The sequence below is a fragment of the Dendropsophus ebraccatus genome, chromosome 2, assembly GCF_027789765.1.
Source record: "Dendropsophus ebraccatus isolate aDenEbr1 chromosome 2, aDenEbr1.pat, whole genome shotgun sequence".
Classification (NCBI taxonomy): domain Eukaryota; kingdom Metazoa; phylum Chordata; class Amphibia; order Anura; family Hylidae; genus Dendropsophus; species Dendropsophus ebraccatus.
The window spans coordinates 48,115,589-48,133,240 of NC_091455.1; the positions used below are offsets into that span (position 1 = coordinate 48,115,589).

Sequence of the window (17,652 nt, forward strand, 5' to 3'; positions counted from 1 at the left end):
ATAAAACACTGTGTGAACAGACCCTTTATTTGTGAAAAAAAAAGGAAGTAAAGCATAGGTGTATCTTCACACAGCAGCCGTAAATAATGATCATGATCATTATCTATTTTGTCCGTATCTTCACTTCGAAAAACAGTATGCGAACATACCCTAACATTAAAGAGATACTCTATCCACCAACCCACCCCGAATCACTGGTACTGACTGCTTAATGGGAGTAAGTCCTTCCCAGTCATGTCTTGCAGTCAATGATCTTTTAGGCTATGTTCACACTACGTAAAATAATGGTCGTTGTCTGCGCCGCAAAACTACGGCCGTTGTTTTGAGGTTCCCTATAATGACTGCAATGCAATGTAACTACGGCCATTGAATTCACACTACGTATCAGATAACGGCCGTTGTTTATACGGCCCCGTGAAAAATGAACATGTCAATTATTTCCGGCCGGTAATACTGCAACAACGGTCGTGGATTTCAATGCGGCCGCGAACGTAAAACTAATATCTGCCAAATGAAATTTGATTTTGATGTAAAAAAATTTCTGAGTGATTTCTCGGGCTGGGCGCAGTATTTAAAGTAAATGAACTGTTTCATCACGTTTATCATCATGCTAGGAATTAAAATTAAACAACGTTGTTTTGGCCTCAAAATAACGTCTGTAGAAAGTAACGGCCGTTATTTTATGCAGTGTGAACATAGCCTTAATCTGCAGCAGCCGAGTCAATGAGGCGTGGCTTACAGTGTCGGTGCTTTAGGCCTGTGACGTCTCCTCTTTATTTCTCCTAATGACAAGGGGGACAAGGAGAAAGAAAGGAAAGGCATCACAGGCCCAGGGCACAGACACTCTAGGCCATGCCTCATTGACTTGGCTGCTGCAGATTAAAAGATCATTTTTTACTCTAACCAAGGCACCGGGCACAGTCATGTCTGGGAAGGACTTACTCCTATTAAACGGACAGTACCAGCAGTTTGGGGGTGGGGGTTGTTTGATAGAGCATCGCTCTAAAATATGCCCCTTTTTTTAAACTACTTTAATTTTGTAACTGATCTGTAATAAATACAGACATTTAAATGCTTATTGGGCGTCAGAATAAAACAATGTATAAATGGAAAAACAGGTCATAAATAATAAGCATGACCTTTATTTTTATGTCCATAATCAACTACAGGCGTTTTTCTGTACTGTGTGTGCACTGATGACTAATTCCTCTCAGGCTCTAATGGAGCACTTTTTTACTTTTAAAAATATTTTTGCTATATTTTGCTCCAAAATTACTGCTGTATTTTGGTATTATTTTACTGTGTGTGTGAGCACTGTGCCTTAAAATGTCAATCCAAAACCTTTTATGCCCTTTCTATGGTATTTTTTTTTCATAAGGGTTGGGCTCACATTCTTATTTCTCATTGTGTTGAACTTTAGTCTACCACCATTCCAGTGTAATGTCTTTTTGATGGTTTTTGTAATTTTTTCATATTATAAGTCATTTCTAACATTCTATACTCTTAGTCATCTTTGTTCCTGTGATATATATCATTCACATGGACATTCAGTTACAGTTGGAACACTTACATTTGTGTCAGTGATTTCTACGTCTCAGATAATTCTCCAGTGTCAGGCTTTCTTTGTATTAGCAAAGGGTTTTGGCAATACTCTTCTCTTTACTCCTGTAATGTGATCGTCTGAACTTTGCAGCGAGGGGGACGCTTACCGTGCCTCTCATGAATATTCAGAAGCAATCATCTGACGACAACAGGAAGCCTGGCATTCTCAGTCCTCAGTGCAAAATTCCATGTTATTATTACTGACAAAAGTTGCATAAAACTTAGGAGACAGACTATTCTAGGGACCAGACTGATTTTAAAAGACCCTGGAGAACACATACCACTAGAGTTAGTAGGCAGATGTAAAGTTGTTCTTGTCAATTGGAGCTGCCAGACATTAAATCGATACTCCATCCTATCTACACTGCCTTTGTGGTGTATATTCATTACATATATGCCTGGAACGTTCCTTACGTATATGCTAAAGGTATCCATTGCCTATAATATGGATTTCCATTTTACCTGTTTCTGCAGTATGTGCTTATATACCTGTTTCAACTTATTGAAAATTCATTGTTGACCATCTTTCTTTACAAAGAGAATCACACAATATCACATATATATATATATATATATATATATATATATATATGTATATATATATATATTTATTTGAGATGTACCTGTAGGGCAACAAGTTCTATACATGAGTCTCATGGGTTTAGTTTAGACGTCAATCGTAGAAAAAAAGTTCTGAGCAGAGATTAGAGCATTTATGTAGGAATGGCTTACATGCAATTTTGTATATAACCCAAACACTAGGCATTTAATTCCCCGCAGCATTTTAAGGTGGATGCCGCCCTAGGGGGTCCTGAAGACCCATAGGCTGTATCTATGTTTTACTGGCAGCTTCAGGGCCAGCATTCAAATTCTGCAGCCACGGGGAATCCAACGCCAAGCATTTGGGTTCGGATAACGTTGCCGAACATTTTGACAGATCTGACAGATCTTGAGGAGAAAGTTAACCATCTCACCCTTGTCCCGTTGCTCCATGATACACAGGCTTTTCCATGCTCGTGTATTAACATCCAGTATAAAATATTAGAGCAGCCCATCACTGTGTTTACAGCGTCCCCCCAATGGACTCTTCTAGCTTAAGCGGCAGGAAGTCTGTCAGAGGTGTCAAGATACTGTAGATCCTTCACTGCTTTCGACTCCAGTCCACATCTATGCTCCTTTTCCTCATTATTACAAAATCATAGAGAAAATGTTTAACTTTTCCTAATGAAATATATTTAAGAAAGTTTTTATATTTTAGTCACAGGAGGTAATGGGAGATAATAGTTACTCTTTAAATATTCATTCCTAGTATTATCAGAGATTAAAGTAAAGTTAGTAAGAAAAATACTTTATGAATAGTTATTTGAAAAGCCAATTTCCTTTTTTTTTATGTTTGGGGCAAGTTTTTTTTAATATTGTAATTTCAATGACTATCGTTTCATTCTCTTTCTAACAGAATACAGCACAATCCATAGTCCATCAACACCTATTAAAGATTCAGAGTCTGATCGATTACGGCGTGCATCAGATGGAAAATCACGTGGACGAGGAAGAAGAAACAATAACCCATCCCCACCTCCAGACTCTGACCTTGAAGTATGTAATACAGTAACCTGAGTGCAATAAAAAGACCACCCCCCCACCCCCACCCCCAAGTAGAATCCATTAAACATTAGTTAAATTGAAGGTTTCTCAGAAAAATTATATATCTAATGTTTGGCAAAGATTTTTCACAATGTTTAAATTATAAATTTCATTTACTAAACTATGTGTATGAATATGTAGAATATATATTTTATTTATTTATATATTATAAATATTATTTATTTATTTATTTATTTTAGCTATTAAAATTATCCTTATGTTTTCTATTATTCACATTAAAGTAAAGACATGCAACAAAAAAATTGAATTATATTCCATTAATGCTCAAACTAAGTTTTGAGCATTAATAAGATAATTTTTAAAATGTCTATACATTATTTTCTTTCTATTAATTTTTTAGAGAGTATTTATTTGGGATTTGGATGAGACGATCATTGTCTTCCATTCATTATTGACAGGATCCTATGCAAACAGATATGGAAGGGTAAGTGAGAATTTTTGTGTGTTCACTTATTTATATAGAACCAACGTATTCCTTAGCGCTGTACATAGCTTGTCTTCATTCAAATCGCTCCCTGTCCCCATTGAAGTTTACAATCTTCGAAATTTCATATTCGCCTATTAGTATGTTTTAAAGTGTGGAAAAAAACCGCAGTATCTGTAATAAACCCATGAGAACATACAAACTGTGTTTTGACTGTAATGGTCTGGGGTTACCCACAGTTGTGTGCACATATTTTTAAAAGATTTTCATATCTGATTTAGTACTAGATAGTCATCTCACTTTGGAAGGAGAGTGAATTTGCATAATATTTCCATGGAGCATTTCCTAAAAATAATTTTCCATATCATTGTGTCATCGCCACTCCAAAAAGACTTTTTGTGAAATTGTTGTGTGAAAATTAAATTAGTAATGCGTGTTTTGTACAAGTTTGACCTGTAGCTGTGGAAATACAAGTCTTTGTTGAGCCTCCAGCCTTTAATCACATGTACCACTAGGTACATCGCTTTGTGTTTTTTACATAAAAAAAACGGTGTCGGCGTGGGGATGCCAGTGCCCCGAATCAATGGAGCTGCATCACAGAGGGGAGGGGAGATCCCATGCCGGGTCAGTGCTCGGGAATAGACTGGTGCTATGTCCGGAAACCTGGGCGGTGGTTGAAAAAAAAGACTGTGGCACCGCCATCCCCACACCGGGGCCAGTCTGTTCATGTAAAAACACAAATCAATGTACCAAGTGGTACATTTGCTTTAAATTAGCATGTATAACAAAATCAGCCATACCCACCAATTTTATTTGGATATGATGAGTATACGCATATAGACCAACTCTCCCTCATGGCAGATGTTACAAACATACCAGGCATGTTGATTTTAATGGGTGGTAAGCTGCCATCATAGGGAACTTGCAAAGGAGTATTCCCCACTCTTTATTGAAATAAAGATGTGTGCTTGGCTGACTGTGCATGTTATAAGTGAAGCATTTTCTTTTGTGTATAAATAACTAACAAGATGAGGATAGCATGGTGCCTTTGATCCTGCAACGGAAGTTCCCCTTGATAGGTATGACGTTATGCAATTCTGAGATTTAATACATTTCCAACTTTGGTACTACATGAGTAATTTCTTTATTGTTAAAGAGGTTGTATAGGGAGCAGAATACACCATATCCTGGAAGGTATATAAATGGGTAGATGTAAGTCCTGGCATCCAATAGCTGCACAATGTTGTAGCAACATTGCGCATCTACTGATCATTGTGTGCTGAAGTGGTGCGTCTACACACAATGATCAGGATTTGCACCCACTTCTTCATGTCTCAGAAGGTATACTTCAAAGACAAGGCAAGAGAGGTAGTGAACACTGGGGAACAGAATATATCAGCCATATTCTGTACTCTGTAAATATTATAATGTGGTCAAAACCAGGAAAATTGGTTAAAATAATTATAATTAGAGATGAGCGAATGTACAGTATTACCAAAGCGAAGTGCTTTGTTAGCTCGACAGTTGGCTTAGAAGTTTCCCAGGACTGGACTGAATCCAGCTTTTCCTGGCACCTGAAGCAGAGCGGTACAGAGTTTAAAGGCCGATAAGCCGACTGCCGAGCTACCAAAGCACTCCACTTCATTAATACTGTAAATGTTTATAGTACCAAAATGGTTGTCTTGACTAACAGAAATCTGCTCCATTAATTGGGATTTTTACATGTATGGATAACAGCATTGCAAGTTTTTTAAACCTTTATGTAACCAAATATATAGAGTAGAGATGAGCGAATTTTCAGTAATAACAAAACACTTCATTATCTTTGAAATCCGCTCATCCACTGCCGTTTTACTAAGTGCTGCTCTATGCCGCTCCTCCCAGGGTGCTGGGAAAAGCTGGATCCAGTAAATTGGGAGAAATGTATGGCTAAGTAATAACATTAATCCTCTATCTACAAAATAGGGGACAAGTGTATGATCACAAGGGGTCCCATGGCTAGGACTTTCTGTACTATCAATTGCTGAATGGAGCAATGGTGTTCACTAACACAACTACCACTCTTTTGCACCAGGAAACCCTTAGACCCTAGTAAGGAGATCACAGGGTGTCTGATTGTACATAAGGGATGTGTTATTGGTTGGAATACTCCTTTAAAAAATTAGTGGATTAATTATTGCTTGTAAATTGTAGTTTATCAAAATTGGTATTCTCTGTTTCGAACAAGCATTGACATGGCAATCGTAGTAGTATAGCTTAATCTAGGTTTTTGGTCCTGTAATTTCACTATAATGAAGACGTATCATATATTAAAGGCAGGGTGCGTTTACCGAAAGCTAGTAGTTTAGATGCTAAAACTCATTTGTATTAGGCAATGCCTACACATTTCAGACAGGACATGACTCCATACCTTTTCTTCAAGAACAATAGCCTGAGGCTGTGGAATGAATAGCACAAAAGGTCAATTAGCCTACCAATAATAATGTGTGCTTTTAGTGAAAGGAGGGTGGAGATGGGAGGTGATTCTCTTCTTATCTCATTAGACACTACTTATTTTACCTAATGCATCGGCAATCTTCACATTAGAGGTAATTGCTACTGTTCTATAGCCAGAGTAGATGGTAGATAGCATTTTTAGTCCCAAACTATATGTGCAGTTGCCATGACAAAGTAGGACTGGATTCTTTACTTGGTTTCCTGCAGACAGTATATTCATCACGAGAGGGGATGAAAACTTTTTTGTTTAGTGTAGTTCTCTTGGCAAAAGCCTCTGTAAACTGAGTAAAATGGAAATTTTAGTTTTGGAACTGATCTCAATAGGAAAAATCCATTGTGTTGGGGTCACCATAGGCAGCCAATTCCCAATAGATCCCATCATGAAACAGCATAAATTAGGTCTTTAACTGGCAGCGGCTTGTCTCTCTTTCCCCTATGAATAAACATAAACACTTAGCCAAGCTGTGCATGTATGTTTATGGAGAAGTCAATGGAGATTACTCCCAGCTAAACAAGCATTCTGCCCTAGCTATCTATGCTATAGCTATAGGGGGTATGGTCAGAATTAGCTTCATTCATGTTGCCCCCCAATCAGAGTTGGATTGCCCTATCAGCATTCCAGATGATGGTCTGGTAGACCAAATCTCTGACACAATAATTATCTAACAGAAGACAACCCCATTTAGAGCTGACTTCAATCACTTGCATCTAGAGTCTTTTTCTTAGGAGTTGATTCACAAATAACCTTTAAGACCTTACTGATGATATGTTTTGTGGATACAATGATAATATAGCTTGCACATGGTCCTGAATGGATGAAAAGCAGACCTTCGTCATTTTTTCATTTAGTGCACCCAAGGAACCCCAGTCCAAAGCCTGATCTGGAGGCGCAAGTGAGCGCCGACTTGTCAGTTCAGTGCTCGCTTGCTCCTCGTTCCCTACTTGCTGATGGTGCTATTACACACACAGACGAGCGGGTAAAAGCGGGGAGCTGCGGGAGGGGCTCCCTGAAAAATCTAAAGAGATGGCGGGGACTTGCGGCTTCCGCTCCTATTACATGGAGCAACAGGCAGCAGACTGTCGCTATCGGTCTCATTTTTGTAAACATATTCAAAGACAAGGACCAGCCGCAATCGTGCATGTTGGCTGATTGTTGCCTTTTAACAACAGCTCCTATACCAAGTAATTATTGTTCAAAATGGCCGATAATCGGCCAAATACAGTCGATAACCGCGTGGTGTAATAGTTGTGACTATGTATGGTCCCATAATAAGCAGGCCATACATGTTAGATAGCTGTTGAATGAATAGTTACCTCATCTAATTGCCCCATACAAGAATTCTGGGCTTGGTAGGGAGGGCCGAGTGAAGGGGCATAAAAAGAGTGGCATACTAAGCTGCTGTCAGATCTTCTGGTTGGGACTTATTTTCACAAAAGGATCAGGCAGTTGAAATTAAATAGCATTTTCTTTCCTCGGCATTTGTTAGTCGACCATTCTTAACAAAATCATTGGGTTCATCGGCTACTTATCTGACGTCTATCGCTTTAGAAATTTAAAAATTTCTTAATATTATTAAGAAAACATAAATATATATTTGTATTTATGTTTTCCACTTAAAGAATGAGCAATTCCTCTATATTCTGCTGTGTGTCTTCTCATTATTTAATGTAATCTGAGCTTTTCTCATTTCATACCTCTCATCCTGATGCATCAAGCCAGCTGTTGCTTGTAGACTAGTTTTGGAAGATAAATTATGTCGACAACTCGCTCGGAGTTTTGATAGCTAGAGACAGGTGGACAAACATTGATGCTCCTAATAAGCAGCGATCCTTTTTCTTTCTTGCTGTTAATGATCATTGTTGGAACGCAATCTGAAAAAATGACTTCATGCGAAGACTCTAAATTTTAACAATTATTTCAGTCATTTTTTAGATGCGTAGATCTTTAACCAGTTCATTGATTCTAAGGCTGGGTTTACATATATAAGTTGGCATCAGTTGCGTTTTTTGTCTAAAAACTGACCACAACTGATGTCACAACTGATGCCAAAAATGCATCAGTTGCCATCAGTTTTTCTATCCTTCTTTTCATTAAAAACCATCAGTTTCCCTCAGTTGCCATCAGTTGTCACAAGTTGCTCTCATCAGTTGACATTTTTTTCCCCAGTATTTTTTCCTGTCATTTTCAATGGGATTTGCGGGGGAGCGCACAGGGGGGCTATATACTAATTGGGGGACCTCACAGGGGGCTATATACTAAAAGGGGAGAGCGCACAGGGGGGCTATATGGGAGGGGGAGAGCGCACAGGGGGGCTATATGGGAGGGGGAGAGCGCACAGGGGGGCTTTTTGGGAGGGGGAGAGCGCACATGGGGGCTATATACTACTGGGGGAGAGCCCACAGTGAAGCTAAATACTACTGCGTGGGCAACAGGGGGCTATATATTACTGAGGGAGAGCGCACAGGGAAGATAAATACTACTGGGGGGGCAACAAGGGGGCTATATACTACTGGGGGAGAGCGCACAGGGAAGCTAAATACTACTGGGGGGGGCATGGGGGCTATATACTACTGGAAGAGCAACAGGGGGGGCTATATACTACCGGGGGAGCAACGGGGGGCTATAGGGGAGGGGGAGAGCACACAGGGGGAGATATATGTTTATTTTTTTACATTGTGCTATTTGCCTCAACGCCGGATGCCAGAGCCGAACGGTATGCGTCCTGCCCGGCGAGGCATCTGGCGCTCCATTCACTTTAGTGGATGCGGCTCCGCACAGCCTTGCGGGTCGCACAGGAGAACGCTGCATGCTGCCTTCTCCTGTGAGGTTGGTCGGGCGGTGCGGCGTCACTATTTACACACCGCATATATTGAACGATCCCATTGAAAACAATGGGATCAGTTCAATAATGCGGGAAACGCCGCCGCACGGCCGGACAAATGTAAACCCCGGCCTTAGTTTATATATCAGGTTCTAAATCCCTTATATCCCGAGCAGTAATAAAGAATATTTTAGATATCCCTATGAAGATCAGCTAAATTGTGGCCCCCTAATACTTTACTTGATTTTGGATCATTTTTATGGAATATATATTATATTTTGTTGTTGTTGTTATCCCCCCCCCCCCCCCCCCCAAATGTTTGGGCATTTTCCCTGTCTAAAAACCCTTGTTCATATGCCACACATAAGGGGTTGTAAAGCTGATGAAAAATAGGAGTAAAAGACTAAAGGAACAATCTGGCAATCATTTGTGCAGCCCTGTCTGATGATAAAGTGGTATTATGAGCATGAACATTTACCATCTATCCGTGCAATTGCTTTGACCCCTGCCATTGTTAGATTTATATCTCCAATACAGTTGTATGGAGAGGCTCCATACATGTTCATCCAATACAGCTACTCACTACCATAGCTGATAGGGAGGAACTGGGTACTGAGTTCCCCATTCTATGGATTGGTAGGGGTTCCATCTATTGCCCCCCCCACCCAACCAATATATACTGGTAGTTGATAAATGTTCATGGCTGGATTACCCTTATTACATAGAGATTCTTTATTCATGAAACAACATAAAGAAAGTGCTCATAGACTTAGGCAACCTATTATTGTATAAAACGAAGACTTCAGCATACATTCTTTAACAAGGTGCTATCTTTAGCATGTAAAGCCTTTAAATAAAAAAAAAAATCACATGAGCTACTTTTTCCTATCATAAAAGCTGCGTATTTTAAGCAAATTGGAAGCCTACTGCCAAATACATAATGTAATAAATATAGGCAGCGATCAATGCATATGTTCTAGGTATAAAATCATGAAAATGTTATACAAATGAAAACAAGGCAGACATCTGCATTATATTTAGAAACCACGGCTTTGGACACTGTGTTTTATTTTATTAGCTCAGCAAGGAGCCAGTTGATACGGCAATTTCTTCAGAGAACATAAAGTGTGTTATACGTTAATCGCAAATAAAAGGCCTTAAGTCTTTGTGGGTGGCCCGACTCACATAACATCAGTGATTCTTTACAGATATTTTTTTAGATCACTGATTTACCTCGAATATCAGTAACCTATGAAGCCAATTTGATTATGATCGTATCAGTCTTCTAAATAGAAATAAAATCCATGATAAGGAAACATTTCAGCAGCCCTTGTGTAAACCCTTTTATGTACTTTATTGGGTTGATTTATTTATTATATATTTATTCCTTTTCCTGTTCTTTTTATTTTTTTATTTTAATAGGCAGATTTAATTAACAAAATTTACAAACAGTATTAGTGGCACTTGACATGATATTCTTCTCCTCTTTGATGTTATTGTATCCGCTGTGGTGCTCCTTTGGTTGATCTCTCAATTCTGATTTAAAAAAAAAAAATATCCCATCCCCTACTAAATGTTGAGGTGTGGGAGGTGTCCTATTTCACAAAGCAATTTTTTAATGATTAACAATAAACTATCTCAAATGACCGCTATGGCGAACGACCTGAAATTGTTCACCCAATTACATGGAAAGATTATCTTTACTAATGATCGTTCTGGCGGTTGTCCTGTCGTCGCTACTGCGTCCGTCGCTACTGCGAATGACCGAACAAAGTCTTATTAACCAAACAATGCCCGAACGATTTGCAAATAGAGAAGAGCGAACCTCGAGCATGCTCGGCATTTGATTAGCGGTGGCTGCTGAACTTGGATAAAGCCCTAAGGCTATGTGGAAAACATGGATATAGTCATTGGCTGTATCCATGTTTTCCAGACAACCTTAGAGCTTTATCCAACTTCAGCAGCCACCGCTAATCAAATGCCAAATAATCGGGTTCGGATGGACTCGAGCATGCTCGAGGTTCGCTCATCTCTATTTGCAAACAGTTAACGATAAAAATAGGTCCAAATTCTATCACGCGACTAACAATTTCTCGTTGGCCGTTTAATCATCTGCTATTACACAAAAAATTATCATTCAGTTAACGAACGTTAATCGTCCCGTGCAATAGGGGCAGACCAATTTTTGCTATGTATTTTTGCAAGGGCCATTATGGGAAAGTGTGTGCACTATTGCTTGGCAACAGCATGGTTACAGTTTAGGAGGAAACAGGAAGTGATCATATCCATGGGGGAAAGATTAGTACAGTGTTACAAGTCATTTACCTGATTTCACCAATTTCGCTTTGTGCTAAACCCCATTAAAGTTCTATTCCATACAGTATACAAATTGGACATAAGGCAGCTTCAGCTTGTAAATCAGAATAAAGTTCTGTCACATAATTTATCTTATTTTTTTTTATGCATCCAATATACCTTCTTTGGTATAGGTCTATATATCAACATGAATAATATAATTGATAACACCAAGTTTGACTTTTTTATCCCATAAGGATCCACCAACATCTGTGTCACTTGGACTTCGCATGGAAGAAATGATCTTCAACTTGGCGGATACACATTTGTTCTTTAATGATTTAGAGGTAAGTACATTAAATTTATTCAACATTTTCAGAGAATTATTGTGGTTTAAGGAAACGTATTCTACTTGATGTAACTTAGTGTTGTTGTCACTTGAACTGCAACATGATCTTTTGACACAATTGTGGATCTAGTTGATCTAGAAACAAGACTATTGATATTGGTATAAAGCGAGATTGTCCAGATCTTTGTGTGTGAAGAAATTTATTTCGCGAAGGACAATGATAATATAGGAGCATATAATGAAAAAGTGATAAATAAAATGAGCTGGTCTTTTTTTACATCCACTACAAGACTGCTGGAAAGCAGTTAACCACATCAGTTTGATGTTTTGTTTGGCAAATCAACATGGTCATTCTGCAGACCTTAGTGGGGTCATGTCACGTACCCCTTCACAGGAAGATCCCTCAATTCTGGGGGCTAGTATAACCACCGCCCTTTCTGCTTTGCACCATGGAATAGGAAGGGAACACATTGTTTTTCCTCCAACGTTCTAGCATGTTTATGTGCTAATCTGATGTTCGACTGTTATAGTTTCTATTAATGCAACAATAAACTATCTAAAGAGTGTCCTGTCCCATAGATTTTTTACTAAAGAGGTTGACCGGTGTGAACACATTTAAAAAATGGGGACAGATTGGATAAAAAACTATTGTCCAACCCCCCGCTGCTGCCATTCTAACAATCACTGGTCCCAGCTAATCTCTACTTCCTGTTTCCTGTCTCTACCAATCACTGGCAGCAGTAATAAACGACCCCAGTCACTGATTGAGTGGGCACTTCCTTGTGTCAAGGTAGAGATCAGGGGAAAACCAAACATCATCAGATCAGTAATTGAAGGAGATTGATGAAGTTAGTACTTTTTTAACCCAATTCCCACCATGCCCCTTTATTTTCTCTTGACACAAGAAAATGGCCACTTAGCCAATCACTGGTAGTAGCAGTAAGGAATGATCCCTAGTGGTCAATCAAAGTATCATGTGTATGGCCAGCCATAAGGCCAGCAGATATTTCCCATGTTATGCTTATACACTTGTATGTTTGGCATAGCCAAACATTTAAAGGGGTTATCCAGTGCTACAAAAACATGGCCACTTTCCCCCTACTGTTGTCTCCAGTTTGGGTGGGGTTTTGAAACTCAGTTCCATTGAAGTAAATGGAGCTTAATTGCAAACCGCACCTGAACTGGAGACAACAGTAGGGGGGAAAGTGGCCATGTTTTTTTAGTGCTGGATAACCCCTTTAAGTGTTGTCTATGGAGAGAGGACACAGGACACAGCTCTGGCATCCACTTATGTCTCAGAAAAATATTGGTAGTTAAAATCTAACTTAACTGACCCTTCTTTCTGTCAGGGAGGGTCGGAAGGCCTACACACACTTGTGAGAGTTTAATCTTTTGTCACAACTGTATGGGAACCTTTAACCAATGACTGGATATTTCCTTTTCCTGAGACACAGACCTAAAAGTGGAGATGAGGGAAAAATGGATACCATCAAAATGGCAGAAGCATTGCTGACAATAGTAATTATTTATTGTATTATTCTTTTTACCCGCCTCCCCTTTATTTTAAATGTTATCCCCCTCCAGACAACTCCCGTTTTTATACTTGCTTAGCTATTTGGCATTTCTTCATAGCTCAGCAGAATGTCAAGATTTGAGCTGAGCTTTCGGTAATTGAGTTTATAAAAAAAAAAAACTTTTAGAACTTCTTCTGCCCCTTCAAGGATTTAGTACTTGCCTGTAGCTACAGAATGATGGGCATATTACCCCAACAAGCTCATTTAATTAAGAAAACTGCTTTCTCCCATGCTTAAACTGGACTGCATTATACAAGCCACATTCAGTTTCACCAGGATATAGACAGCTGTTTATTTAAAGCCCGAGCGTTAAGCAAGCTTGTGGCACGGCTGCCAACAGGCATTAATCATCGAGATGCCGTTTCACTGGATTTTGGAAATGTATGTTATTTCAGACAGAAGAAGGAACCTGAAAGGTTTTGAATACATCTTCTCCTGATCAAAGTTAATTGGCAGCAATTGGCCTTTAAATATTCCCTGATGTTTCCTTCTTCAAAATCAGGCGAAATGCACCTTATTTAATGGATGAGCCAAAATCATTTAAAAATGCCAGTATGTGACAGGCTTCCAGTGTGGTTTCTCCAACATCTGTCCTGTATTTTGATTCCTTTTCATCTGAAAAGAAACTCCTTGCAGATGAACTGGCAAATTATATCGCAATCAAATAATTTACATGGGCTTTATTTTTCTTACATTCCAGGGCAAAGTATAACTTCTACTATGGAGTGAAAATTATTAGGAATTATTTCATGTCACATTCATTTTTATGTTTTTTTTATGGTTATCTAGGGAAACCTAAACTCCCGTTCCTTAGGTCTGGCATTAACGTATTCGTGTGTTTTTTAAACTTCTGTTTAATTTGCAATTATTATACTTAAATCTGTAATGTGACTGCCAGGATAAGTTATAGAAAAAGTAAAAAGTCCAGCTGAAGAGTTAACTTGAATTAGTAATTATATGAAATTTTTTTTTTACCCTGTCACAAATTATTTAAGAAACGTTGCCATTAATTATAGTGATGGTATGCTTGCTTACTAAAGTACATAAAATAAGAATAATGCTTTGTGGCATTATGGCTGTCAAATATGTTTTTCGCCGATTTTTCTGATGATTCGACAATTGATAATCCGTGTGATTGAAGTAAAATAGCCCCTTGAAAACCAAATCTGTGTAATAGCTCATGCACAGCCGTTTTAATGCACTTTAAAACCTTTCAGAGTTGTAATACAGCACCCATTAAAAACTAGGAGACCATATTGTAAAGTTTTATACTGAGGTGTGTGTATAAATTCAGCACAAAAAGAAATGTTCCAATGAAAACTTTTTCAATGAGCTATTCTTATTTTAAAAGCATTGCTTTCTAATAAAGAGGAGCAAAGCTCCTCATATTGGGTATATAGGTTTCATTAGCTTTGGGAGATTACATTTGTTTTGTATGGTGTCTGGGCTGCACAATCGATCCTTGTATTGTTTGTGCAGCCCAGGAAACTGACAGCACAGACATACTTAGAGTATACCTACGTCCGCATCGCTTGTGATCCGGAATCCAGGTCTCAAGTCTTCGGCCACTGGCTATATCTTCAGGCACCGCCTCCTCCAGCTGTCAAACATTGTGGAGGAGACGGGCCCTGAAAATATAGCCAGTGGCCGGAGGATGGGAGACCTTGATTCCAGATCACAAGCAGCGCGGATGTAGGTATACGTTGCTGCTGGTGATCTTTAACCCTTAGAGGACCGGGCCAATTTCAATTTTTGCATTTTCGTTTGTCCCTCCTTGTGCTTAAAAGGCCATAGCAGTTGCATTTTTTCACCTAGAAAGCCACTAATTGTTGTTTGCAATGCAAGGCTGAATTTTTTCATAAAGTACACTGCGAAACCAGAAAAAAATTAAATGTTTGGTGAAATTGAAAAAAAAAAGCATTTCTTTTATTTGTTTTTTTTTTTTTTTCGTTTTTATGCTGTTCATCCTGGGGTAAAACTGACTTGTTATATATATTCCTCAAGTTGTTATGATTACAATGATATGTAACATGTATAACTTTCATTGTATCTGATGGCCTGTAAAAAATTCGAACCATTGTTAACAAATATATGTTCCTTAAAATCGCTCCATTCCCATACTTATAGCGCTTTTATCATTTGGTCCATGGGGCTATGTGAGGTGTCATTTTTTGTGCCATGGTGTGTTCTTTGTATTGGTACCTTGATTGCGCATATGCGACTTTTTGAACGCTTTTTATTGCAATTTTTCTGGATTTGATGCAACCAAAAATGCACAATTTTGCACTTTGGTTTTTTTTGCACTTACGCCATTTACAGTGCAAGATCAGGAATATGATAAATTAATAGTTTTGGCGATTACGCGCGCTTCAATACCAAACATGTATCTATTTATTTATTTATTTACTGGGGGACTTCTGCAGCTGCAAGCATCCGAGTGCCGAGCCGGGATCAGCGCCATTACGGCGCAAACCCCGGACGGGGTAAGATGTGTGGATCGCTCCTCCGGGACAACGTCCCGGAGGAGCGATCCACCCCACTAGACACCAGGCATGGCTGCATTCAAGTAATCGGATGCAGCTGTCAACTTTGAAAGCTGCATCCGATTACTTTATTAGCGGGCACGGCGATCAGACCATGCCCGCTAATAGCGGCGGCCCGGGGCTACAAGCGGCACCCGGGCCCACGGACGGGTTCGCCCAGGGTCGCCTAAGGGTTAAACTGACAGCACAGATTTATACCTATCTGTGCCGTCAGTTTTCTCTTATCGTTATTAGCCACACATAACCCTGTTAACACAGGATTATCGGCCGCAGAAATGTTCCTAGCAATGTTCCTGGTCGATAATTGGCCCGGGAATGCATATTCAGTTTTCTCCTTGAGCTGTATAGTAAGCAGTGATACATAGTATTTCATTGTTAGGGCTCAATGAAAACTACACTCACCGGCCACTTTATTAGGTACACCATGCTAGTAACGGGTTGGACCCCCTTTTGCCTTCAGAACTGCCTCAATTCTTCGTGGCATAGATTCAACAAGGTGCTGGAAGCATTCCTCAGAGATTTTGGTCCATATTGACATGATGACATCACACAGTTGCCGCAGATTTGTCGGCTGCACATCCATGATGCCAATCTCCCGTTCCACCACATCCCAAAGATGCTCTATTGGATTGAGATCTGGTGACTGTGGAGGCCATTTGAGTACAGTGAACTCATTGTCATGTTCAAGCAGAAATCAAGACTCATCAGACCAGGCAACATTTTTCCAATCTTCTACTGTCCAATTTCGATGAGCTTGTGCAAATTGTAGCCTCAGTTTCCTGTTCTTAGCTGAAAGGAGTGGCACCCGGGGTGGTCTTCTGCTGCTGTAGCCCATCTGCCTCAAAGTTCGACGTACTGTGCACTCAGAGATGCTCTTCTGCCTACCTTGGTTGTAACGGTTGGTTATTTGAGTCACTGTTGCCTTTCTATCAGCTCGAACCAGTCTGCCCATTCTCCTCTGACCTCTGGCATCAACAAGGCATTTCCGCCCACAGAACTGCCGCTCACTGGATGTTTTTTCTTTTTCGGACCATTCTCTGTAAACCCTAGAGATGTTTGTGCGTGAAAATCCCAGTAGATCAGCAGTTTCTGAAATACCAGCCCTTCTGGCACCAACAACCATGCCACGTTCAAAGGCACTCAAATCACCTTTCTTCCCCATACTGATGCTCTGTGTAAACTGCAGGAGATTGTCTTGACCATGTCTACATGCCTAAATGCACTGAGTTGCCGCCATGTGATTGGCTGATTAGAAATTAAGTGGTAACGTGCAGTTGGACAGGTGTACCTAATAAAGTGGCCGGTGAGTGTATATACTGAACAGTAGCCATACTTTGTATAGAAATACTTTCTGGGCTGAGAACAGAGCCCTCAGCTCAGCAAGTATGGGGGTCTTAAGTGGAATTGCAGTGATGTGCCACTTAGCTCCTTGTAAGAACAGTAAACAGGAATGCACAGACCATCACTGCTTACTGTGGAGGAGCAGGGACTTCTGTTAAAATTACAGGCGTCTCTGCTCCTCTACTTGTGAGGTAAAAATACTTGTTCCCCATAATTGTCTGTGGCCATACCTGGATTAGGCACCTTAGTGACTACTGTCGAGCAAAGAGGGCGAACTGTTCAGGTTTGGCAACTTTCTCCGAACCTGAACACTCCCTAAGGCATCCTGGAAAACATGGATACAACCTATTACCCAAAGGGTTCGGCCTTTCCGCTCAACACTACTCGTAACCCAAAATTGTCTCCCACACAGTTTCCATGCCACAGCTTCAATGCATATGTCTTTGAATGATCTAAAGTAAATAGTATAAGATAAAGTTAATATAAGGCCTCAAACTCATAAGACCTACTGTATATGGTAGCACATGACATCCCGTCAGTT

The 17,652-nt window shown here is 39.7% G+C and overlaps 1 protein-coding gene across 11 annotated transcripts in view; it reads left to right on the plus strand.

The window, feature by feature from the left end:
* Positions 1–17,652, plus strand: part of EYA1 (EYA transcriptional coactivator and phosphatase 1) — an 84,052-nt gene that overhangs the window by 37,914 nt on the left and 28,486 nt on the right. For 8 of the 11 annotated variants that reach the window (XR_011361645.1, XM_069957485.1, XM_069957475.1 and 5 more), the window contains 3 exons: positions 3,059–3,198; positions 3,608–3,691; positions 11,562–11,651. Coding sequence is in view for 10 of the 11 variants with exons in the window: in XM_069957485.1 (XP_069813586.1) it covers positions 3,059–3,198; positions 3,608–3,691; positions 11,562–11,651 (314 nt within the window). In the remaining variant the exon portion in view is untranslated. The remainder of the gene's footprint in view (positions 1–3,058; positions 3,199–3,607; positions 3,692–11,561; positions 11,652–17,652) is intronic. The other 3 variants (XM_069957481.1, XM_069957482.1, XM_069957483.1) reach the window with 1 other exon arrangement.